Source organism: Chiloscyllium punctatum, chromosome 32, assembly GCF_047496795.1.
Source record: "Chiloscyllium punctatum isolate Juve2018m chromosome 32, sChiPun1.3, whole genome shotgun sequence".
Classification (NCBI taxonomy): Eukaryota; Metazoa; Chordata; class Chondrichthyes; order Orectolobiformes; family Hemiscylliidae; genus Chiloscyllium; species Chiloscyllium punctatum.
The window spans coordinates 36,002,259-36,026,941 of NC_092770.1; the positions used below are offsets into that span (position 1 = coordinate 36,002,259).

The window sequence follows — 24,683 nt, forward strand, 5'->3', positions numbered from 1 at the left end:
CACAAAGCCATCCTGTCTATCACCTAATAAGTCCTCTTCCTGCTTCTGTGTCTTAAGTTCCTCTGTTCTCCATTTTCCCGTCTGGTTTCCATAACACTTACTGCCCTTGTTCAACAAAAGTCTATCGTTCTCACCTTTCAAATGTATGCTTCCCTATCCTCTGTAGTGTTTGTGAAAGAGTTTTGGATTTTGATTGTGGCCAAGTGTTTTTTTAACAGCATTATTGAATGGCCTGGCTTAATTTTTAAGGTTATTCACCTTGTTCTGGACAACTGTCAGCTTCAGGAATAGCCTATCTGTATTCTGTCAAATCCTTTAATTATCTTAATCTTCCCAACTACGTCTTTCCTTAATCTTCTATTCTTAATCAACATAAGCCTCAGCTGTAATGTCTATTCCTATAATTCAACCATTTTGGTTGCTGTACCTTTCTGGTGAATCTGTTAGATTTCCATCAAGGCTATTCTACCATTCATGAGATGTGATGTCTAGGATTTAATGCAGTGTTCTAATATCCCGACTAGATTTCTGCACGACTACAATATATCTTTGACCCTTTGGATACCAGCTCTCTTACGGCAAAAGCCAAAATCTAACTGACCTGTCAAATTATTTTCTGCCACTGTCTACTAATGTTTGAGACATCTGCACTTGGACCCTAAATCATACTCTGTCACTGTTCACTCACAGTTCCTAAACCACAAAATATTGTGGTCTAACTTTCATAGATCCAAAATGAATTTTGCAGATTGAACATTGTTTTTTTTTCTTAATCACTCAATCTATCAATACCCCTTTATAATGTTTTGAACTCATCTAAGTTACTTCCTGTGTCAACTATCTTGATGTAATCAGCAACAATTAGAAACACTTCTCTCTCTTCTTTTATCTAAGTATTTTATAAATAATGTGAGAAATTGTGGCCTCACCCCAAACCTTGGAGCAATACGAGCCACATCCTGCTACTATTGTATGTAACACTATCTTTGCACTCTGTCTCCTATGTAATTCCCTATTCAATACAATCAATCACCTTATTTTGTCTTAACAGTTACTTTTATTCAACTTTGCTATTTGGAATTTCATGTTATAAAATGCACAGGCACTACCAATCTTGCTGTATTTCCAAGTCCTCAAAAAGCCCAACCAAGATCATTAGATTTGACTTAGCCTTTCTAATCAATTCATTTATCCCTAATACTCAATCATTTTTCCATAGTTATTAACTCTATGAATAACATTAGACAAGTACGTCTATAATTTCCTAGTTTATCTCTGCTACTCTTTGCAGTAGGGTGCCATTGGCAATTGGAAATCATTAGATCCTGATGATTTGTTCATTTTTAGTTAAAGTTTTGTCATTACCTTTTGTTTTGCTATATTGGTTCTAGTTTGTCCCTTAATTTACATTAGATTTCCTTGTACCTTTGGTATTTCATCTTCACACTATTTTGAAAGGAATAATATGAAGTAGGTATTTGGTAAATTTCCCATTTCATGATTCTCAATTATAGTGTAATCTGTTTCTGTGGTCAAGGTACCCAGTTTAATCAAAGTCATCCTTTTTCTCTAAATAGGTTTATAAAACTTTGAATGTTGTCTTTGCGAACTTTGTCAAGCTTTTTCTTGTATTTCTTCTGTGTTGCTCTTGTACCATTTCTTCATCTGCTTTTGTCAATCTGTATATCACTCTCAGTCGAGGGGATTTTTACTGTTCCAACACTTTGTTTCCATGCAAGTCTTTTAGTTATTTTATTGTTTACTTCCATTGTTGACAGGGTTTGTTTCTTTGTGCAAGTAGATTTCCAGTACATGGACACATGTCTACCAAAGACCAAATTGGCACTAATGTATTGCCAGTTCATAATTCTGCCCAGCCTATTTTAGTCAATTTCTGCCTCATTCCTTCAATTACAACTTTGGCTAAATATGAGGTCTTCACTCATGACTAACTCTTTTGTCTCCGTTTTAATACTGAATTCCATCATCTTTCATCACAGTTGTGTTCCCTTCGTTTTAGTACATTGACTTGAGATTACTTATTTTGTATTCAGCCTAGAATGGAGGTTATGTTCTCTCAAGCTATTGCTCCAACTTCTATTTGTTTTTAATTATGTTTGTTTCCCAACTAATCCTCTACAAAGATTGTCCATTTCTGATGTAATCTCTTTTGCAAAATGTTCCTTAACTTAAAAGGGTTGACAGCAAATAGTTGAAGTATGTTCTATTTGATTAAAATACCAGGCGAACATATTTGATTCAATTTTGCCAGATCAGATGCATATCAGTTTCCTATCAATATATGACCTTTCTGTTGCATGAATTCTGTTAGCTTATTAGATAAATCTGTTCTGATTTCCTTTGCGCAAAAATTTAAAAGCATTGTAATTCCTTGACCTTCAGAATTGTGTTCCTTCTCTTTACAGGATTGCATTTCACTGGGATCTGGAGAAATTCCAGTGAGCGAACACCACTCCTTTGTGCTTTACCACAACAATAGCCCCAGGTGGGCTGAGCTGCTGAAGCTTCCTATTCCAGTGGATAAATTTAGGGGTGCACATATCCGCCTTGAATTCAGGCACTGTTCCAGTAAGCACCATTACATCATTGACTTGTATACTACAATCTCTATAAATGCAAAGCTAAATACTACAACCCTATCTAAACTGCAAGCATAAATGAAAAAAAAGTTATCAGATTTAACGTTGCCAGTCTGCTGACAAATTATTTCAAACTGAGTAATGCATTTATTATAGATTTCTGTACATGTTATTTACTATGCTATATCTCAGATGTATTGCAAATACACAACATCCAGACTATAGGACCCTTTCCAGTATGTGTCAAAACAGTCCAGTCCACCAAAAAACAAAGAGATTACTATTTGATGGAAGGATATGTGGTATTTCTGTTAATAGATTAATGTTATGAGTTTAATAATGCACATTAAAACAGTACTTGTGGTATAACGAGATTCAGTAACATCAGGTATTAATTTGCGATTGTCCACCACAGTTCTTGTCATTTGTCCTGGATATGGCAGCAAAAGGGAAGTTGGGGTCTTGCTTTTTGGGTCTGGAGGTCCTGATGAATGAAGTGGTGCAGAAGTCTCATATCATCTTCCTCCAGGACAGGCACAGGAGGCTTTGATACCAGACTGTATCAGCTTGGTCTGCGGTTGCCACACAGATCAGTCCCACATTCACATTCACTCTTTCCCCCACTCCTAACACCTACATGCCCTCTGCGTTACCTATCGCTTGCTCAGGATACCTCCCCACCGCCAAAAGTATCAGCTGTGCCACCCATTTTCATCTTAATATTTGCCCCTCTCTCATATTAGCAAAACAACCCATAATAGGACACAGAGTCAAGATGGCTGCTCATCATTCAGCTCCTCGCCCCTTTGTGGAGAGTACTCTGACTCTGACCACTCTGCATGGCAGGCTGACTGACCATATCTAAACCCCTGGTGGAGCCTGCCGTTGACCCGCTGTTCCAGGATCCCCTCATCAAAGGCCTTGACTTGTCCAAGGGCTGCTGTAAATCATGTCAAGCTTTGGGTCAGTGCTAAATTGCACAGCATTGCAGCAGTACTATAAGCTTAGTACCTCTGGCTGAGAGTGCCAAGCCCAAAAAGACAAGAAAGGCCAAGGAAAGGCAAGGCAGACACGTAGTTCAATGTCCAGGTAGGCTCAGAATGAGTTAACATTAAGACAGCAAGCCAAGAACCTGGGGGAACAACCTGGTCCCCCCCACGATGAACTTGGTGTATCCCCTGAGCACGAAGTATCCTTACTGCAGCATTGCGGTGATAGTTGCATGTGTGTCCCGCAGCAGTGAAGTACAGAAGTACCTTGTAAGTAGATCAAAGACGTGCCTCCAGGGCTCTTAGGGTTTGGCACATATGGGATGAGAGTGCATGTGGTTGTGGGGTGCATGTAATGGGCACCCATGGAGCATGCCCTGAGATTCTGTTGCATGGTGACCAACATGGTCAGCTACCCACTCTGATATCCATGAAGAGAATTCTCAGAGGTTGGTAAAATAGAAAGCTGCATATGAATGAGGTATAATTCGTCAAGTTGTTCAAGAGTAACAATCCTGCACATATTAATGAGCTGCAGTTAAACAAGTTGCGAAAGAGTAACAATCCTCCATAACCAGTAACTCTCATCACTACTGAGCAGGAATTTTGCCTCATCACCTAGAACTTTGTTAAAAGATGCAGTAAGTTGTTTCTGATGCAAAATAGGCCTTGCTGGATTTTTCATGTGATTCTATGATATTTCTCACCATAGCCCCAATAAGATTCCTCCCACAGTTATACAGCACCTTAAAGAATAAATGTGGAAAAACATCAGCATAACTGAGAGGCTCTGGATTCCAAAGATAATGAATCATTGCTGAAAAATGTGTTGCTGGAAAAGCGCAGCAGGTCAGGCAGCATCCAAAGAGCAGGAGAATCGACGTTTCGGGCACAAACCCTTCTTCCTGAAGAAGGGCTTATGCACGAAACGTCAATTCTCCTGCTCCTTGGATGCTGCCTGACCTGCTGCGCATTTTCAGCTCTGATCTGCAGCATCTGCAATCCTCACTTTCTCCATAATGAGTCATTGGCTTATTTGTGGTTGATTCTCAAGTGTAAGAGTTTTAATAATTTGAATTGCTTTCACCTTGGTGCACTCCTTTAAATTGAAAAGCAGCAGACAAGATTTCATTTTGCTTATGTTTGTTCAGTCTTCCTATACATCTCTATGTCATTAAGGCTGGTGATAGTTGTCATTCATAAATTGGAGGCAAAAACATAGGCACTTTCTTTTTAATCGATATCTATGTGCAATTCCTTCTCTGTCTGTGTTGACACAGATTTTATTTTGAATTGAGAAAAAAAATGGATAATGATTCAGTGAATCCCTGCTTGTGTGGATGATTTTACATCTCATTTACATGATGTTTTAGGAAGGAGGAATAATCTATTTGGCACTCGGAGGATAAATTCAAATTCTATTTTAGGGTTACGCTTTTTTTTTATCACTCCAAATTTAAATTACAGCCGCATCCCATGATCAAGGAATGTGCTGATTTCATAAAGGATACCAGACTTGAAACTAACAGTGCTGCTGGCAACAGCTTCAGTTACAAATAGGTGATGCTACTCTCTCTGCCAAGTGTAAAGAAAATGGATGGCAGTTTTATATATAGACAGCTCATTAATGCATTTAATTAAAATTGCATTTTGGTTTGCAACAAGTTTGGGAATTGTTTCTGCTATGGCTGTATTGGGCATCATCATGTTACAATATCTACAAGGAGGCACATTGTTTTTCACATGAAACGTATTGCATCAAAGTGAATAATTCTTCTGCGGTTATATCAGGAAACAGTCAGTGGTTCGGTTGCCATCCTGTATTGGCTGGAATTAAGCTGCTGAACAGATGATGGTTCACATTTTCCCTTTTTGTTTGTGGCCATTGCTGTTGCCCTAATTGGAGCAACAAAATAAATTTGATAAAACATGGACCCTTTAGTATAATTGAAGCCTTCAACTCTATACTGATAGCACTTTTCTTCATGAAGGAAAACTATATCTTCACACTGGAAAATAACACAGCAGATCAAAACCAATTTAACACTTCAAACATCAGTGGGAATCTCCAGAGTAAAGGAAAGAACATTGGAGTTTTTTAAAACACAATTCAAGGGCCTAATAGACTGTCAGAATAGTTTTCCATTTTTGCTGTTCCCAGAACAAACTATTAAGACCCAGTTCTAAGTCAAATGTTTTACTTTTTATTAATTAGACCAACCTTCAGGTGGGAAGTCTCCCCAATAGCTCTTACTTGTTTATTGTTTTTCATTTCCAGCAAAGGAAAAAGGAGAGAAAAAGCTTTTTGGGTTCTCCTTTGTTCCGCTGATGCAAGAAGATGGCAGAACATTGCCAGATGGTATTCATGAACTCTTAGTACACAAGGTAATTGCAATTTGAGTTTATTTGAAACATTAAATACTGTAAAATTTCATTAAACCTTTATGGACAATAACAAGTGCCTGTCTTTGCCAAACCATCACTCAGCAGTTTCAAGCATCTTGCTGCAAAGGTTCTGTTCTGTTCACTAACTAGTGGAGATAATAAAGAAAGCGAAGTAGGTAAGTGATAGAGGAGCATAAAAAGTGATAATAATGTAAGAAGCATTGGTTTGACATCCTGCAGAATATTGCATGTATTTATCATGTTGGGAAAATATGATAGCCCATAATAGCACACCATGAAGCAACCAGGATTCTGCCAAAAGAGAAAATGCTGAAAAATCTCAGCAGGTCTGGCAGCATCTGTAAGGAGAGAAAAGAGCTAAAGTTTTGAGTCTAACTGACCCTTTGTCAAAGCTAGGAGACAGAAAGGTCAAGGAAAGGAAGGCCATTGTCGCAGATGGACCAGGTGAAGGTGATGGAGGGATGGAAACTGGAAGTGAAGTTTATGAATTTTTCCAGGTCAGGACGAGGGCATGAAGCCGCACTGAAATAGTCATCAATGTACCGATAAAGCAGTTGTGGGAGGAGACCTGGGAAGGCCTGGAACAAGAAATGTTCCACATACCCCATGAAAAGACAGGCATAGCTAGGACCCATGTGGGTACCCATTGCTACACCTTTGATGTGGAGAAAATGGGATGAGTTGAAGGAGAAGTTGTTGAGAGAGAGAACAAGTTCAGCCAGGCAGAGGAGAATGGTGGTGGATGGAGATTGCTCGGGCCTCTTTTTGAGGAAGAAGCAAAGAGCTTTCAAGAGATTGCACATCCATGGTGAACAGAAGGTTAGGGCCTGCAAATTGAAAGCTGTCAATGTGTTGCAGGGCATCAGAGGAATCCCGGATGTAGGTAGGGAGGGAGTGAACCAGAGGAGAAAGGATGGAGTCTAGGTAGGAGGAAATAAGTTCAGTGGGGCAGGAGCATGCTGACACAATGGGCCTGCCGGGACAGTCCTCCTTGTGGATTTTGGGGAGTAGGTAGAAACGGGCTCTCTGGGGTTGGGAGACTGAGGTTGGAAGCTATGGGGCCCGGAGGGGGGGGAGCTGGGGTAGGAGGTGTCGGGGTCGGGGGGAGCGAGGCAGGCATCCTGAGGAAATGAGGTCAGTCACAGTGTTGGAGACAATTGCTTGATGCTCAGTGGTGTGGTCATGCTCCGGGGGAGGTAGGAAGAGGAATCTGAGAGTTGGCGCTCAGCCTCTGCGAGGTAAAGGTCAGTACACCAGCCGACAACAGCACCCCCTTTGTCAGCAGGTTTGATGACAAGGTTGGGGTTGGACCGAAGGGAGCGAAGGGTGGAAAGTTCGGATGGAGAGAGGTTGGAATGGGTAAGAGGGGCTGAGAAATTAAGGTGGCCAATGGCCCATAGACAATTGTCAATGAAAAGGTCGATGGCAGGAAATTGTCCTGGTGGGGGTGTCCAATTAGAGGTGGAATGTTGGAGGGATGTGAAAGGATCTGTGGAGTGGGGAAAGGACTCTTGCCCAAAGAAGTGAGCGTGAAGGCGATGGAAGAAGAGCTCAGCATCATGTCGAGCCCGGAATTCATTGAGGTGGGGGACGTAAGGGTACAAAGCTGAGTCCTTTGCTGAGAACAGCCTCAGAGAGGGGAAGGTCACAGGGTATGGTGAACACACAACAAGGGCTGAGGTTGGAAGAGATGGGGTTCGAGGGATTGGGACTGTTGGAAGGTGGAGGGTGGGCAGGGGTTTGGATGAGAAGTTGAAGCTTGCGTTCCTTAACGTCTGCAAGACAAAGGGTCAGTTAGACTCGCAACATCAACTGTTTTCTCTCCTTACAGATGCTGCCAGACCTGCTGAGATTTTCCAGCATTTTCTCTTTTGGTTTCAGTTACCAGCATCCGCAGTAATTTGCTTTTATCCAGGATTCTGCCAATCTCGACTATCCTAACTAGAGGAAAGGATTGAGGAAAATGAATTTGTACGAGCTGGAACAGAGCCTCAGAGCAAGGATTATTATGTTTTGCAAGGCATTAGTCAGTGAGAGGGAAACAGTTAAATCAGCCTTTTCACTCACTTGGCAATGTCCTTCACTAAATGGTGGACAGGGCTGAGTTTTCTCAGCACCTGGGACAAGTAGTGTCTGGAGATGCTCACAACGGTATGGTACCTATAGATTCACATTAATGAGGTGCGCTACCATTGACTTTCTAATCTGTAATAGGCTCAAATCTGGAGGGCACAATTCCAGTATAAATGTCAGGATTATGGCTTACACATTGTGATGACTTCAGTAACAAAAAAAAAATTGCTGGAGAAACTCCGGTCTGGCAGCATCTGTGGAAAGAAAGCAAAATTAACGTTTTTGAGTCCAGTGCTCCTGCAGAACTGAAAATAACTCTGAAAAGATGACTTGTATGCTGAAGACAGGAGATGGGGAAAAGGAGTGAGTGAATAGTGGAGATGGAGACCAGAGAGAGAGAGAGAGCAACAAAAGACAATCAACTGTGGATGCCAGAAATCCGAACCAAAACCAAATACCTGTAAAAATACTCTAATTCTGGCAGCATCCGTGGAGAGAAATGTTTCGGGCCCAGTGACACTTCTTCAGAACTAATGGTAACTTGAAAAAGGTTGATTAGTATCCACCTCTAGCATCTCTCCACAGCACCTTCTCAAGCAATTGTCTGCCCATTTCTTTCCTCCCTCCCCAGTATCCAGTGACCCGGATGCAATTTCTTGGTGAAACAGCAATTTACCTCCACTTCAATGAATCTAGTCTTCTGTATTCACTGCTCACAGTATGATCTTGTCCACACTGGAGACACAGAGCCCAGGGTGGGCAACTGCTTTGCAGAACACCAACATTCAGTCTGTTAAAAATGTCCCCACTTGAACAAATCACCATGTTCCGTGGTCAGCATCTCTGCCTCAGGCTTGCTGCAGTGCTCCTGGAAGTTCAGTACAAGCTGGAAGAACAGCACCTCATTTTATGCTTGGGGACCCAGTAGTCTTCAGGACTCGATATCAAGTTAAATACTTTTAGGGCCTGAAAACCTCCTCCCATGCCATTGCCCCAATCCCCACACACCAGACCTTATCATCTAATGGGCTCCTGTCTTGTCAGCCAACCCATTTTAACCCATCAATGGTCTCCTAGCCACTTATCTTTCTCCCCGGCTCACCTTTACCCATTCCTGTGTCTGGCCAACTGCTACTTTCTCTCTCTCTGGGCTCCCTCCACCTATTGTTAAATCCTCTCCTCTGCCCCACACCATCTGCAGCATATATACCAATTTTTTTCCCAGCTTCAATCAATTCTGAAGAAGGGTCACTGGATCTGAGGCATCTGACTTCTCTCCACAGATGCTGCCAGACATGCTGAGTTTCTCCAGCTATTTCTGTTTTTGAGAGATAGCAATCGTTAAGGAGACACAGGGATAGATAATAGTATGTTCAGGAGAAAGAAAAGCTGATAATGGGGACCATGAGTAGCTGAAAATAGGTTGACTATGCTGAAAGCAGCCCATGTCATGACAGGGCCTAGGGTCTGGAGGTAGGTAAAAGGCACAGAAGAAAATGTTAAATTATTAAATTCGACTTTAGCGACTTTGTTCTATTATCAGTGAAATTGACCTATTGCCAATATTACGATAACAAAATAATTAATGCTACATATTGATCTCAACACCCTAGAGTTATGATTCCCAACTAATTCATATAAGAAATCTCAAAAACGTCTGCACCTCTGTTAACTGATGCACAATGTCCTAGATACACATTCCGGATGGTTTTAATTACCAGTTTGACAATAGTGCAAAGCTTCCTGTTTTAACATGTTAACTTGGTAAAGGCTAAAAAAATTTGCTATTTTGCAGTGTGAAGAAAACACCAACTTTCAGGACCCTGCTCGCTACCTCAAACTTCAGTATTGTAAAGGAAATCTCCATGGTAACAGTCAACCAGTCAAAGCTTCCAAGGAGAGTTTTTGGATCTCATCTTTTCTGTGCTCAACTAAGCTCACTCAGAATGGTAAGAAAATTAAATAAATACCTGTATACCTTTTGCTTTAGGTTCTTCTGTTGGGTGTGTTCATAGCTCAGTTTCTGTCTACTGACCTGTTGAAGAGTTCAGATGGTGCTGACAACAATGATTCTAGAGTTTGGGTCTTCAAGTTATATTGAGTGGTTTGCAGAGCAAAACTTGCATAGTTGGAGAGGATAGACTAAAATTCTAAAAGATCCAAGTTATCAGATTTAACTGCCTTTACATTGCTTAATATTAATATTTACTTAATTAAATGACTCAGCCATCTGGCACAAAATGTAATATATAGGATAAAAATAGTAGAACCCCGTCCATTTTTACATATTATGAAAGAATATGTTTATTTGCAGACAGTGACGATTGGAGACTGTTATTTTCTTATTTGTGATTTGATTACTGGTAAATTCAATGGGTATTGCTGATCCCTCACACTCTTATGAAGGTGGTGTTGAAGGTGGGGGAGCACCTTGCTAAACCAATGAAGTCCCTCTGGTGGTGATACTTCTACAGTGGTTACATAGACCATGCTGTTCATTGACAGTGATGATGAAGAAACAGTAATGCAAGTAATGCTTGTTAGGACAAAATTATTACTGCTAACAATCAGGACAGACTTGCAAGAACATCACATCTCAAAGAAATCAACCATTGGTACTGCATGGGAAGAGGGTACTGATTGGTTAGCCAGTGGACTCTGATTGTTGGTGGTGTTGCCATGGAGAAGGCACCAGGGACTGGCATTTAGCTGCCAAACTATTGTTTAAACTTAAACTGGACAAGTTGGCCTAAGGGAATGCATCAGAGACTGACAGTTCCTCCAAGCTTCTGTTTATTTGAGAATGAAGCAATGTGTGGATATGTTCTTTCTGTTTGCAAAGGACCAGCCCCTGCATGGAATATCTATACCTTCTAGCAAAGTGAGCCAAACTATGAACCTGATGAATAATCTCACATTAGCTGTTAGTGTAATTCTTAATGCAATCAGAATTGTTTAGTAGGTGCCATTTAATCACAGAATTACATCCAATGTTAGACAGTAAGCTCTGTGTTTTGTAAGTAGAGATTGATTGAGTATAGTCAGTGCTCTACCTGTTGTGAACAGCCAAAGGAACATGCTATTTCATATGATCCACTGCTAGAATGTATGCCTCCATAGCTAGCACCATACCAGCACTGAAATTCATGTTGCACATTCTATATTTTGTGGTGTGATTGAGAAACTGCTGACCCAAGTTGAAACCTCTGAGGCCTGAGCAGCCCTACAGGAGTCTCAGAAAGGAAGAGATTTTGGATTCTGATCTTTTCTGTGCTTGAGGAAATGGAGTAAATGCATTTTTTTGTTTTGCTTTAGATTTTTCAGTTTTGCTGTGTTTGTATACCCCATAAGGGTCAATATATAAAACTGAGGGTTGAAGATCCCAGATGCCACCTTCAGGGTAGTGAGATCGATTGATCTTGACATTGGGGTCACAAAGCCCACAAGAAATTTAGCTGATGGTTTTATTCCTCGTTTGAATTTTGATTTATTTTTAACAACACTCATTGAATTTTGAATGCAAGAAAATTGTGTTGTTGCAGCACTAATTAGATCTGCTCGTGAGTATCCAATGTCTGCCTTCTAATTCTGATAGAGGATCATAAGGTCAGCTTTCTTTCTCCACAGTTTGTGCCTGAACATTGTGTGTCCCTAGCACATTGCTTTATTTATTGTGATAAAAGCTTGTTTTTAACAATTACATGTCTATATATAAGCAACGCTATGCTTAATTTACTCATACTTAAGTACTTGTGATTTGAAAGTAGAAACCAAATTTTAATTTTAACTTCTACAATTATACAGGACTAAAAATAATTCTCATGTTTGTTTGTTGGTTATTCAACTTTCTTTGTATGTAGATTTCTAACATTTTCTACTTTTTTCAGGAGATTTGTTGGATTTTTTGAAGTGGAGAGCCCACCCAGAAAGAATATGCGACATCCTGTCAAAATTCAAAGATATAGATGGTGCAGAAATAGTCAAGGTAGAAATCATGTTGTAGTTTGGTATTTCTCCAGAAGAATATGGAAAGTGACCAACGATTTATTGGGAAGACCTGTGATTCTAAATTCTTTCTCAAATTCATTTTCTAGTTTCTGCAAGATACATTGGATGCATTATTTGGAATTTTGGATGAAAATCCACAAAAATATGGATTGAAGGTTTTTGATTCATTGGTGAGTATTTTAATTATTTTATTTCATTTCTGAGGTGATGTGGACCCTTAAGCCAAATCATCCACATTCTGTATCCTTGTAACAAATGCTTAGCTTTAAATTGAAATCTAATTTGCAAATGATTTTAACAAAAATGCCAATTATTTTATCTGTTTTTGGATGGTTTAAGATTATCACAAAAATATAAATTGTAGGTTATATATAAATGCATTTTTCAGCACTTGCCTTTCTCCTGTTATATTCTTTCTGCTCATCAACCATTCTCCTGCACCACTTTACTTCGTGACCTCTGAACAATTTTACATTTTAGTTGTAGAAATAAACTTTTCCAAACAAATTTCCAAAAGCAGAGCCATACTGGACTTGAAGTGACAACTCTGTTTCTCTCTTCATAGATTTTGATAGCCCTGCTGAATTCCTCCAGTACTTTGTTTTTGTTTTGGATTTCGAGCATCATCAGTATTTGACTTTTATTTAATTGACTGAGGTGTACCCATTAGAGTATCTATGTAAGAATATTTTTGCCTCTCATGCAATTGTCTATTACAGGTTCATATAATCAATTTGCTACAGGACATCAAGTTTCAGCATTTTAAGCCAGTCATGGATACATACATAGAAAGCCATTTTGCTGGAGCATTAGCTTACAGGTACTGTCCAGTGGATTTGCTTCCTCCTTTATACTGTGTTTTTTTTTTGGGTTTCTTGTATTTAGAGAACAGTGTCAGGTATTCGTTTGGAGCTTTTTATCTCTTGTGCATTAAAAATGAATTCCCTATTTGAGTAGTCCAAGAATTCAACATAAAAGTATCTCTGAGTTTTTTTTAATATCATGTACTCTGTCTTGCAAATACTTGTGAGCCTTTCGTTTTAACATTGTTTGGGAGTAGTGGTGCCGTCATTGCGCATGTATAAGGTTGAAATGAAGTTTCAAAGTCAACACCAGATGCTCTAAAACCTCCTTTGTCACATGAGTAGACAGGTCTACTTGCCTTATGATCAAATTTATGGCTTGTAGCACACTGCTGCACTAACTGATTGTTGTGATTGCAACGTCATACGTACGCAGTCTTCACTAATGAACTGAATTTCCTGCAATGTAAATGGAGAGTGTGTAGGCCTTTGCTTTTATACGATTCATCTGTAGATTCTTCTCCATTGTTTTAGCATAGCTTATATACTTTGACTCTTGACACCCTCAAAAGGTTTCCACTGCGCACGTGGAAAGTTATGTACTTTCACACTGTGAAACGTTCTGCCAGTTTAAAAAAGAATTATGGCAACACTCAAATAAGTACAATAGACATGAGCAAATGGGTTAGAATGATGTCACTGGCAGGGGTAATATGTATCTGTGCTTTGCAAATGCATGCTGAGAGCATTTTGGGGATATCAGCAAACATTCTCCACTGTATCACAGTACTGTCTCAATGTAGTTATAGGATCATGAGAAGGTGGAGCAAGGGTTAGCCATTTTGGTTCTTAAGCCTGCTTTGCCACTCAACTAGATTAATGGCTGATTTCATGCTTTTACCTGCACTATCCATGATAGGGAGTTGATGGCGCAGTGAGATTATCGCAGGACTGTTGTAGAATCATAGAGATATACAGCACGGAAACAGATCCTTCGGTCCAACTCGTCCATGCCAATCAGATATCCTAAATAAATCTAGTGCCATTTGCTAGCATTAGGCCTATATCCCTCTAAACCAGTCCTATTCATACGCTCAATCGGATATCTTCTTAATTTTGTAATTGTACTAGCCTCCAACATCTCTTCTGGCAGCTCATTCTACACACTCACCACGCTCTGTGTGAAAAAGTTGCCTCTTAGGTCTCTTTTAAATCTTTTCACTCTCACCCTGAACCTGTGCCTCCAGTGCTGAGCTCCCCTTTCCCAGGGAAAAGACCTTGTCTGTTTACCCTGTCCATGTCCCTCATGATTTTATAAACCTTTATAAGGCCACCCCTCAGCCTCCAACACTCCAGGAAAAACAGCCCTAGCCTACTCAGACTTTCCCTATAGTGCAAACCCTCCAACCCTGGCAACATCCTTGTAAATGTTTTGTGGACCCTTTCAAGTTTTGCAGCATCCTTCCTATAGAAGGGAGACCAGAATTGCACACAATATTCCAATAGTGGCCGAACCAATGTCCTGTACAGACACAACATGACCTCCCAACTCCTATACTCAGTGCTCTGACAATAAAGGAAAGCGTACCAAACGCTGCCTTCACTATCCTATCTACCTGTGACTCGACTTTCAAGGAACAATGAACCTGCACTCCAAGGTCTCTTTGTTCAGCAACACTCCCCAGCACCTCATCTTTAAGTGTATAAGTCCTGCCCTGATTTGCCTTTCCAAAATGCAGCACCTCACATTTATCTAAATTGTACTCTGAGGTAACCTTCTTTGCTGACTATTACACCTCCAATTTGATGTCAGATGCAAACTTACTAACTATATACCTCCTGTGTTCACATCCAAATCATTTATATAAATGACAAAAAGCAGGGGGCCCAGCACCGATCCTTGTGACACTCCACTGGTCACAGGCCTGTAGTCTGAAAAGCAACTCTCCACCACCACCTTCTGTCTTCTACCTTTTGAGCCAGTTCTGTATCCAAATGGCTACTTCTCTCTATGTTCCATGTGATTGAACCTTGTTAACCAGTCTACCATAAGGAACCTTGTCGAACGCCTTACTGACCTTTTAGATCATATAGAGCCAGAGAGATGTACAGCACGGAAGCAGACACTTCGGTCCAACTCGTCCATGCTGACCAGATATCCCAGCCCAACACCTGGAAAATATCCCACCAAACCCTTCCTATTCATATATACTACATACAGATCACATCACCGCTCTGCCCTCATCGATCCTCTTTGGAACTTCAAAATACTCAATGAAGTCAGTGAGACGTGATTTCTGATGCACAATGCCATGTTGACTATTCCTAATCAGTCCTTGCCTTCCAAATAAATGTAAATCCTATCCCTCAGGATCCCCTCCAACAACTTGCCCACTGCCGAAGTCAGGCTTACCCGTTTATAGTTCCCTGACTTATCCTTACCACCTTTCGTAAATAGTGGAATCACATTAGCCAACTTCCAGTCTTCTGGCACCTGGAGCAGGGTTTGAATCTTGCCATGGCAGATGGTGGATTTGAAATTTGGAATTAAGAGTCTAATGATGACCATGAATCCATTGTCAATTGTCAGGAAAAGCCCATCTGGTTTACCAATGACCTTTTATGGAAGGAAACTGCCATCTTTAGGTGGTCTGGCCTACATGTGAGATCAGGTCCACAGCAATGTGACTGAATCTTAACCACCCTCTGGACAATTCGGGATGGGGAATAAATGCTGGCCTAACCAGTGATGACCTCATCCTGTGAATGAATTTTTAAAAACCTATTGCATATCAGCCATTTACAGGCACAAAGCCATATTCCTGGATTCTTTTATTATCTATTTACTTATTGGTTTCTGTGTTGCACATGCTCCAACTGTTCAGTCAGATTTTCAACAGAAGCATTTTGATTTTCTCAAAACATGCCACATAATTGCAGGCATCGAATGGTGTCTAAAAAAATTCATATGAGAGCAGTTTAACTTTTTCCCCAGTGAAAATGCTGTGTCAGTATCAACATAGACTTATGTATCTGGATTGCCAGAGGTCAAAACTCTGTACATTGAGTGAATGCAAATTCACTTAAGCGATTGCTCAATCTTGTTGACACCAAAATGAGACCACATTTTTTCTAAATAAAGGCCATGAAAATTGGAGCTGCTTTTGTGAACAGCATAGTATTGTTTTTTCAGTGTTGATGATAGAGATGTGGTTTACCCAATCTAATCGTAAAAACAACTAAGGAGGAAAAAGGTAAATTTAAATCAACATTCATATAACACCACAATGCTTTAAATGTCACAGGGATCTTATCAAAGTGCTGAAAAGATACATTGATCGATCAATAGAAGCAGAGAGACAAGAACATATTCAGGATGTGTTGAGGGTAAGTGTTGCATGCACCAATAAATGTTCATATTAAAGATACGTAAGGATTTCAATCTTTTTAATTCTCTACAGCAATCACTCTAGGGATGTAATGCACTTCATAAATATTGCAAGTATTGCAGTATGTATTGGTGAAATAACAACACTTGTGGCTTAGTAATAAGATGCAAAGCTCATAAAGCAAAGATCTAGATTTTGTGTTAAGAATAAAGGTGCCATCAATCCTCACTATAATTGAAGAGTACATATCAATCAACTTATGGTCTGCAAGTTAAACTCAAACATCATAATGTTCCTGCTTGGTTTGCCTGTTACTGGATGTGCTTCATGCCAATAATATATAAGAATATGAATGTCACTTGCCCAGTAGACACCCATGAAATACACAATTGTCCATTCAAGTGCAAATGAATTTTTAACATGATACCCATTATAATTACTTCTGAGCAGCTTCTCTGGCACAGAAAATTTAACTTGTACAATGTGGTATCTCAGATTGAAATCAGCATTAGAGGTATAAAAATATATGGAGTTGAATATAGCTATCGCTCACTCTCTTGCTCGCTCTCGCGCTCTTTCTCTATCGTCTCTTTTTTTAATTCTAGTTTTCTTCTGTCTCTCATTTTCTCTGCATGGTTTTACACTGAATTACATACTCTAATTTACACATTCTGGTTTTAAACCATTGCCTGTCTAAGTATGAATGCTTTAATTTGGTTGAAGGGAAATTTTGAGGGTTAAATTCATCCTGACAAAGAGCATGAAAGAGGCTCCTATCAAACCAGCAGCTGATTTTTCACTCTGCCCAATTTTGAGTCTGTTGACTTCACAGAATGATAATTCAAACACACTTTGTTTTCCAGGCACTCTATCACTCTTACTTGCATTAAAATTAAAAATCTTAGCAATACTTGAAAAACCATTGGAAAAGAAGAATTTGTATGGTGAAAAATCAACCACTAACTGGCTACAAGCCTGTTTCACATTACAGGTGGAGGCTAATTTCACTCATGCTGTTGCTTGCCCTGTGTACACATATTCCAGGTGCCCTGTGGAAGGTGCCACACAATCCTGACAGTTGAAATGTGATGAAAGGCAAACAAAGATCATTGCCACTGACCACAAAATCTGTTCTATTACAATTTGTGTTGAAGAAAAAGCTTGTGTATTTTTTAAATCCAATTTTGTTAATGTTGATTCTTTTTTAAACACATTGAAAAATTATTTTGATTCTCAATTATTTAATTTGTCAATGCTATTTTTGTAACATGGGAAGGAAGGCAAGAAATCAGAGTATGTGCTTATCCTTGTTTTACATCTAGGGAGGCTAGTGTTATTACGTTTATTAGTGGTTCTATTTCAATGGAAAGTAATACTTTTTGAGAGGTTCAATGGTGTAGTATCACTGGAGTTTATTTAATAATTTTTAATGGGGCTAATTGCTCAACTTGTTCACATCTTCCCCTATGATATTCATGTATATAATTATGGAAAAATATAGAAAATTGGAGTCTAAACTAAGTATTAAATTCAATCTGAAATTCTATTTCATATTGTAATAAATGCCAGTTTTTAAGTATTTATTGTTATTATGCACGTTGCCCATGGAAAGGTATGAGAAAGTTAACTAATTTCGCATTTGTTGATGAAGCGCTTGAATATGGGGACTTGAAGCTTCTGGAAGATTTGCTAATTGAACGTAAAGCTGTATCCCTGACTGTGAGATAGGGAGCTTTAAAATGTGGAATACTGTTCAAGTATCACTTAGAGAATGCTATCCAAATAAGAAATATCTGACATCCTAAGCATGTCTAGTGGACTGATTATTGTTACTTCATCTTAAACTAACAACACATGCATAGTGATTGTAATCACGAGAAAACCATTTGATGCCAGACTCTTGCTTGCAGTTGTCCTCAGTGATTTTAAATTTTTTTTTAAGTGTGGGAACCATGTTCTTATTTCTGTACTGCATTCCATCTGTGAATGCAGTGGAGTAATTGCATTCCAACATAGGAATACTGCATTCCTTCAGTATTTAAAAATAGGACAGGGAATGTTTTAATGGCAATGTTCACATTAAAATATGAAAATTAGTGTCCCCTTATAGTGAGTGCATCTGAAAGTTCAAATGTCTTTTTAGTAAAGATATAAACCTATGGAACTGAATTTTATATACTTCTGTCTGACACTTTTTGACAAGGAAGGTGAGTATAAAAAAAAGTTAGGTGGCTAGCCCATTCCCCTCCTGCCCACCCGCATAATAAACTAGGCTAGCACGCATTGAAATTGGCAAGTAGCCGTCTCTATTTAAATAAACCATTCACGGACGTTTCGATTTATTAACAGGCACACTAACTGGAATAATATACTGCCCGTGCCAAAATACACTTCATGTGGTTGGTCAAACAAGAATGGGCAGGCTGATGAAGAGCTTATGCTTGAAACCGATTCTCCTGCTCCTCGGATGCTGCCTGACTGGCTGTGTCTTTCCAGCACCACACTCTCTGACTGTTTTATTGGCCTGCAGGAGAAAAGGTGGGACATAGGTGGGACACATTTTGCTCTCCACAAGTTGTCCACTTCCGTCTGCACTAACTGCCTGACAGAACCTGTCTACTGCTATTCCACACTCCTCCCTAGGCTCTGGGGTTCCTCCTCATCCCGAAATTCCAGGACTTAAGTTTCTTGAAGTGGACATGATCCTGTTTGACCTCCCTCCTGCATTCCTGACAACACTGAATATTGAGCTCTGGCTCTATCAGGAATGATGGAACTGCTGGTCAGTCAGATTGGTTGGCAGCTTCTGAGAGTGGCACTTCCTCCTACTCTCGAATGGAGGTTCAACTCTCCAGCAATTATCCCACCCTCAGCGTGTCCTACCTGTGGGGCAGGCATTCTTAGTAGCAGGTAGCATCTGACTGGCTTTCCCTGCAGGGGAGCGAGCAGTCCTCATCCTCCTGCACAGCCATAAAATACAGAAAAGCATAAATGCTGTTTTATTTTGGGTTGGTTATTGCCATGGTCTTACCAGACCAGACCATAGAGATGCTCTCTCAAGAGAGAGAAAGATGAGTGGTAGTGGTTTAAGCTGAGAAATGCTGTGCAAGGGGAGAGGTTGAGAAAGTCCTTTATGGTAACCTCAGCTGGTGTGTGAATTGAACACCCACTGAATTGACATTATTGTGATTTACCGTCCAGCCGACTGACCCCCCCCCCCCCCCCCCCCCCCCCCTTGTCATCAAATACCAATTTATCAAGTAAGATTCCACACACTTCAATTAAACCTGTAGAAAATTAAGTTTGAACAGATCCACTGCATGATTCCAAGATGCTGAATAAATCCAGGGACCACATGTTCATTTAAGAATACTTTGTACACCTCAACTGACCATCCATCAGTTACTAATGTTTATTAAACAAATATTCAGCAAGTAATTGTTCAGGATATGGACCATGAATAATGACATTAAAATGATAGATGCCTCAAAAAAAAGGTGTAAGCCACTGGACGTTAAGGCTTCTCCATAAAGCAACAAGTTATGATGTTTAGATTTGTACGAAAATGACATGGGCCTGGATATAAGCTGGAAGGTTTGTTGTCAGATGTTTAATCATCAGAGAGCCTCCTGTGAAGTGCTGCTTTAAACTACAGTCTGTTGGATGGTGTTGGTTTCCCATCTTTGGGCCAGTTTTAGCGTATTTTGCCTATAGATGTTAGCGGTTTTTGAAAAGGTTTTTTTTCAAAATGGATGTCATTTACAAAATACCTTACAAGGACTGTATTAAGCACTATATCGGACAACTAGGCAGAAAACTAGCCACCAGGATACACGAACATCAATTAGCCACAAAAAGACATGACCCACTCTCACTGGTATTCTTACATACGGACAAAGAAGGACATTACCTTGACTGGGATAACACGTCCATCCTAGGACAAGCCGAGCAGAGAGACGCATGAGAATTCTTTGAAGCATGACATTCCAACCGGAACACCATCAATAAACACATCGATTTGGACCCTATCTACCATTTGAGAAAAAGAACCAAAAATGACATCACCCACTCAAGGAAACCTAAACACATAAATAGAAAGTGGGACATGCCACCAGTATTTCACCGGAGGCTCTCTGATGATGTTCCCTACTATAATAACGAAATGACTGACAACGAACCTTCCAGCTCAACAAGCAAACTTACATCCAGAACCTCAACCTGAGCTACAAATCTTTTAAAAATATCGATGACATGGGCCTATTTATTACTGTTGTGTGAACCTTTTGTTTTCTGTTGATCCCATTGATAGTTTTCCAATGCAATATATACAGTAATTTCACAGCTGTATAATTAACAGTTGTCTAATTCTATTTCTAGGCACAGGAATATATATTTAAATATATAATTCATTCCCGAAGCCTCTACACTCTTGCAACTGGTGGACAGAATGAGGAAGAATTTCGAAGCAGTATTTATGAATTGTTCCAGTCAGTGCGATACTTCCTGTCCATTGAAAGCCAAGGTTCCTCCATTATTACACAGACACAGGTCAGCAAATATAACATCTATAACTTGTACTTATATGATGTGGAGGTATTGGTGTTGGACAAAGTCAGAAGTCAGTTGACACCAGGTTGTAGTCCAACAGGTTTATTTGAAATTGCAAGCTTTTGGAGTGCTCCAAGAGCTTGAGATTTCAAATAAACCTGTTGAACTATAACTTGGTGTTGTGTGACTTCTGACTTTGTATTTATATCCTGCTTTTCATGTAGTGAAACTTCCCTGGATACTTCATAGAAGTGTTACCCAATAAAATAATCAGCACAAGGTGACCAAACATTTGGTCAAAGACCGATTTTAAGTAGCTTCTTAAATGAGGAAAGGAAGAGGATGTTTTAACAGGAAGCATTCCAGAGTTTTGGACCTCGACAACTGGAAGCATGCCTACCAGTGGTGAGTTAATTAAAACCATTAAGCGGACATAATTGGAGAGCACTGATGTCTTAGAGGTATAATGGGGTAAGGGGCATTGCAAATGGGTAAGGATGGGGCTGGAGAGGTATTTTAAGAAGCAAGGATGAAAATTTTAAAAAGCAAAACATTCCTACACTAGCAGCCCATGTGCTCCTTTCAGCACTGTTTTGCTTTAATCTCTTTTTCATTAGTTTTATTATGCCTCGTGATGAGTTTTGACATTGTTACCTGCAGTACATTGACCTGATGTGTGTCAATTGGGGTGGCTTATCTCTGTACCACACCAATGCCTGACGCCTGTATCTGGGAGCCCTCCCCTCCCTGCCCAGGCCCAGATTGGCCACTGGAGCTGCTGCTTGCCACCAGCTATGCTTTGGCCACCACCTAAGAGGAAGTCGTCACTACTAGAAGTTAGACCCTGTCCAGCTGCCTCTCCCACAGGGTACCAGACGTGACAGAGCTGTACGCCCTCATCCACACTCATGAAGTCTGCAGGACAGTGGCTACAGCTTAGCTCAGGGACAACCTTCCCAGCACTCTTCATAGGCAGCAAGTTGCTGGTCACACTGAGATTGGCAGCAGCCTTGTCCATCCTGCCCACTGAGGTGCCAGCTGGGAACTATGGGGCTTCTTCAGCAGAGAGACAGCAGTATGTTGCAGGGAGCTGGCAACCTCTGAAGCGAACAAGCAATGGCCCCAGCAGGAAGCCTGGAGCCCAATGAGGAAAGGCCCAGCTACCAGCACAGACCCCAAGCATCAAGTACCCTCATGGAGGATTTGGACTACTGTCAGTAGAATATTCCATTTCTTTCTCCTGTTTTTATATCTTTTCATGTTGACATATTTGCCAGTTTAGGAAAATAACCCTTGAAAGTGCAGGTGGTACTGTGTTTCAATTTAGAGGGCACAGGCATGATATTTTAAAAATTATTTTTCTGCTGAGAAAGACACTGTGAAACCGGATTCCAGTTTGAACATTGATTCCTATGTGAATCAATGCCACACTTAAAAGTTGTGATTTTCAGGAAAGTCATCCAACTTTACGCGAGAACTTTCCTGTATCAGCTCATGTATGTCAGCGAGCAGGGAGGTGATGGGTGAATGGTTCACCGCTTTGAGTTTGGACATCGGCAGCAGAATCCTGAATGACAGGTTTCCTGAGGGATTTGGCAAGGATTACATTGGCATAGTCAAGGTGAGCAGTTACGAAGATATAAAATTTAGGTTTCAGAAACAGGGTCATGTCAGTGATGTCCAGAGGTAGGAATATGTGATCTTGGTGATGCACAGGCATGTGGTTACATGCTTATCTCAAGATCAAATATGATGTGAAGGTTGCAAACTGTCTTGACAGTTGGCCAGGAGCGAAATGAAATTTGTCTTAGCGAGTGGCAAATATGGCAGCGATTAAAGACTTTAGACTTCGCTTTTTTTATATGGAAGGAATCTGTTGCTCATCTGATATTGATTTTTGGATAAGGACTTTGACAGTGCAGAGTCAATGGAAATTGTAGTCATTGTAACTAGGTCAACCAGGTGGACTTCATAGAATGAGTTGTGGATGTTAATCTGGTCCAATCAGGGAGTTCTGGCTGACAGATTAAAAACAGGAATGTTTCCTCTGAGAACTGGCTCTGAGGGAGCTGGATCAGTGGCAAGGACCTTTCACATGTAAATAATGTGACAGGATACTGGCCTCTGTGGAGTTATTTCAGAGGCATTGAAGGAGTCCAGAGTGAGGTAGAGTTACACGTGTCAGCCTCGATGTTGAAACAGATGTAGTTTGAAAGGATGTTACTGAAGCGGAAGAATGTACTTGAGAAACAGGTGGGACATAGGAGTTTACAGAGCAGGAACAGGCAGAGAAACTTTTACAGGTGATTCTCTGGTTACAACTAGAGAAGATTAAACCAGAGAAATGCAGCCTCACACAGGTAAATAGTTTAAATCAGCTGGAGTGTATTCCTCGCATGTAAGTAAATTCAAAATAATTTGTATGCTGTTCCAAACTGGAATTAAGTTAGAAAATATTAAAAGGTTCTTGGATCTTTGCTGGCACAGCTAATGGGATTAGTCTGTGATTAATGTGATAGTCTGGGATTAATGGCATAGTCTGGGATTATTCTGGGATTCATGGCATAGTCTGGGATTAATGGCATAGTCTGAGATTATTGGGATAGTCTGGCATTAATGGGATTCTTCTGGGATTAGTACATTTGGCCCAGAATGTGCTAAAAAGCTGGACCAAAATGATATTTTCAGAGCAGCATAAAACTGGCTTTTGTCTCATAGGAAAGTGCTTTCTTGTGACTTTTAAAAACACTTCTTTTCTCCTCATGGAAATCTATAATGTATTCTTGATATCTTCAAGCATTTTTTAAAATTCCTGTTAAAATCTTCCTCAACTGTTTTTACTGAAACAGACTGCACCAGCACCTAGCTTTCTGCCTGAAAGTACTAAAGTTTGTTAATCAAATTTAAGGTGTGTTCATGTCTTTACTTCAAGTGAAGAGACGCAAGCAAAGTTTATGAATTATCTGAGCACAGACACAAGTGTGTGGGATGAGTGGGGTAAGACTGAACAAGTCCATAGACACTTTACAAAATGTACAATGTGTGGGTCTTGGTTTTAGTCTCACCAGGTGGCTCAGTTCAGTTAGCAAAAGAGAAACCTAAAGGAGGAGTGTGCTGTGAACTCCACCCTTTCCTCAGGCCCTGACTGGTAACACTGATTTCCATTTCTTATATTATCACTTTAATGTGCTGACTTAGGTGAAAGGGATTCCCAGAAAATTTCGGTGTAACTCACGGGCAAAAATATCTATTGGGAATTTTATGCAAGCTCTTCATCCTTCAAGTTGATCAAAATGTAAAATCAATGCTCATGAGTCAGTACCTTATTTTATAACCCAAGCAATTTTTTTTTGCATTTAAATTGGTGGAAAAGAAAATCAAGCAGAGTGAAAAGAAAAGCTGCCGATTCACCAGCACTTGTTTGCATTATCATCTTGTACTGTTATTATTGTTTTGTGTTCAGCTTGAACTGGTAAATGGCTAATAACATTGACACAACATAAATGCCAGTCAATAATCATCTCTAATATGAGCCTGGCTAGGCATCACCCCTTGATGCGATGGTATTGCTGTCATTGAATTCCCCCCCACTATCAAAATCCTGGGGATTACTAGGAACTGAACTTGACTGGTCATGTAAGTACAGTGGCTCCAAAAGCAGGCCAGAGGCTAGGATTCCTGCAGCAAATAATTCCCCTCCTGACTCCCCAAAGCCTGTTTGCTTTCTACAAAGCACAAGTCAGGAGTGCAATAGAATACTCCCCACTTGCTTTTGAGTGCAACTCCAAAAACACTCAGGAAGCTTGACACCATCCAGGACAAAGCAGCTGGCTTGATTTGCTCCTTAGACTACACCTCCCAATCCCA

The 24,683-nt window shown here is 40.2% G+C and overlaps 1 protein-coding gene across 7 annotated transcripts in view; it reads left to right on the plus strand.

The window, feature by feature from the left end:
• Positions 1-24,683, plus strand: part of LOC140458056 (dedicator of cytokinesis protein 4-like) — a 488,962-nt gene that overhangs the window by 268,378 nt on the left and 195,901 nt on the right. For all 7 annotated transcript variants that reach the window (XM_072552082.1, XM_072552088.1, XM_072552083.1 and 4 more), the window contains exons 15-22: positions 2,427-2,589; positions 5,868-5,974; positions 9,864-10,017; positions 11,956-12,053; positions 12,163-12,246; positions 12,796-12,896; positions 16,185-16,266; positions 20,646-20,816. In XM_072552082.1, the coding sequence (XP_072408183.1) occupies positions 2,427-2,589; positions 5,868-5,974; positions 9,864-10,017; positions 11,956-12,053; positions 12,163-12,246; positions 12,796-12,896; positions 16,185-16,266; positions 20,646-20,816 (960 nt within the window). The remainder of the gene's footprint in view (positions 1-2,426; positions 2,590-5,867; positions 5,975-9,863; positions 10,018-11,955; positions 12,054-12,162; positions 12,247-12,795; positions 12,897-16,184; positions 16,267-20,645; positions 20,817-24,683) is intronic.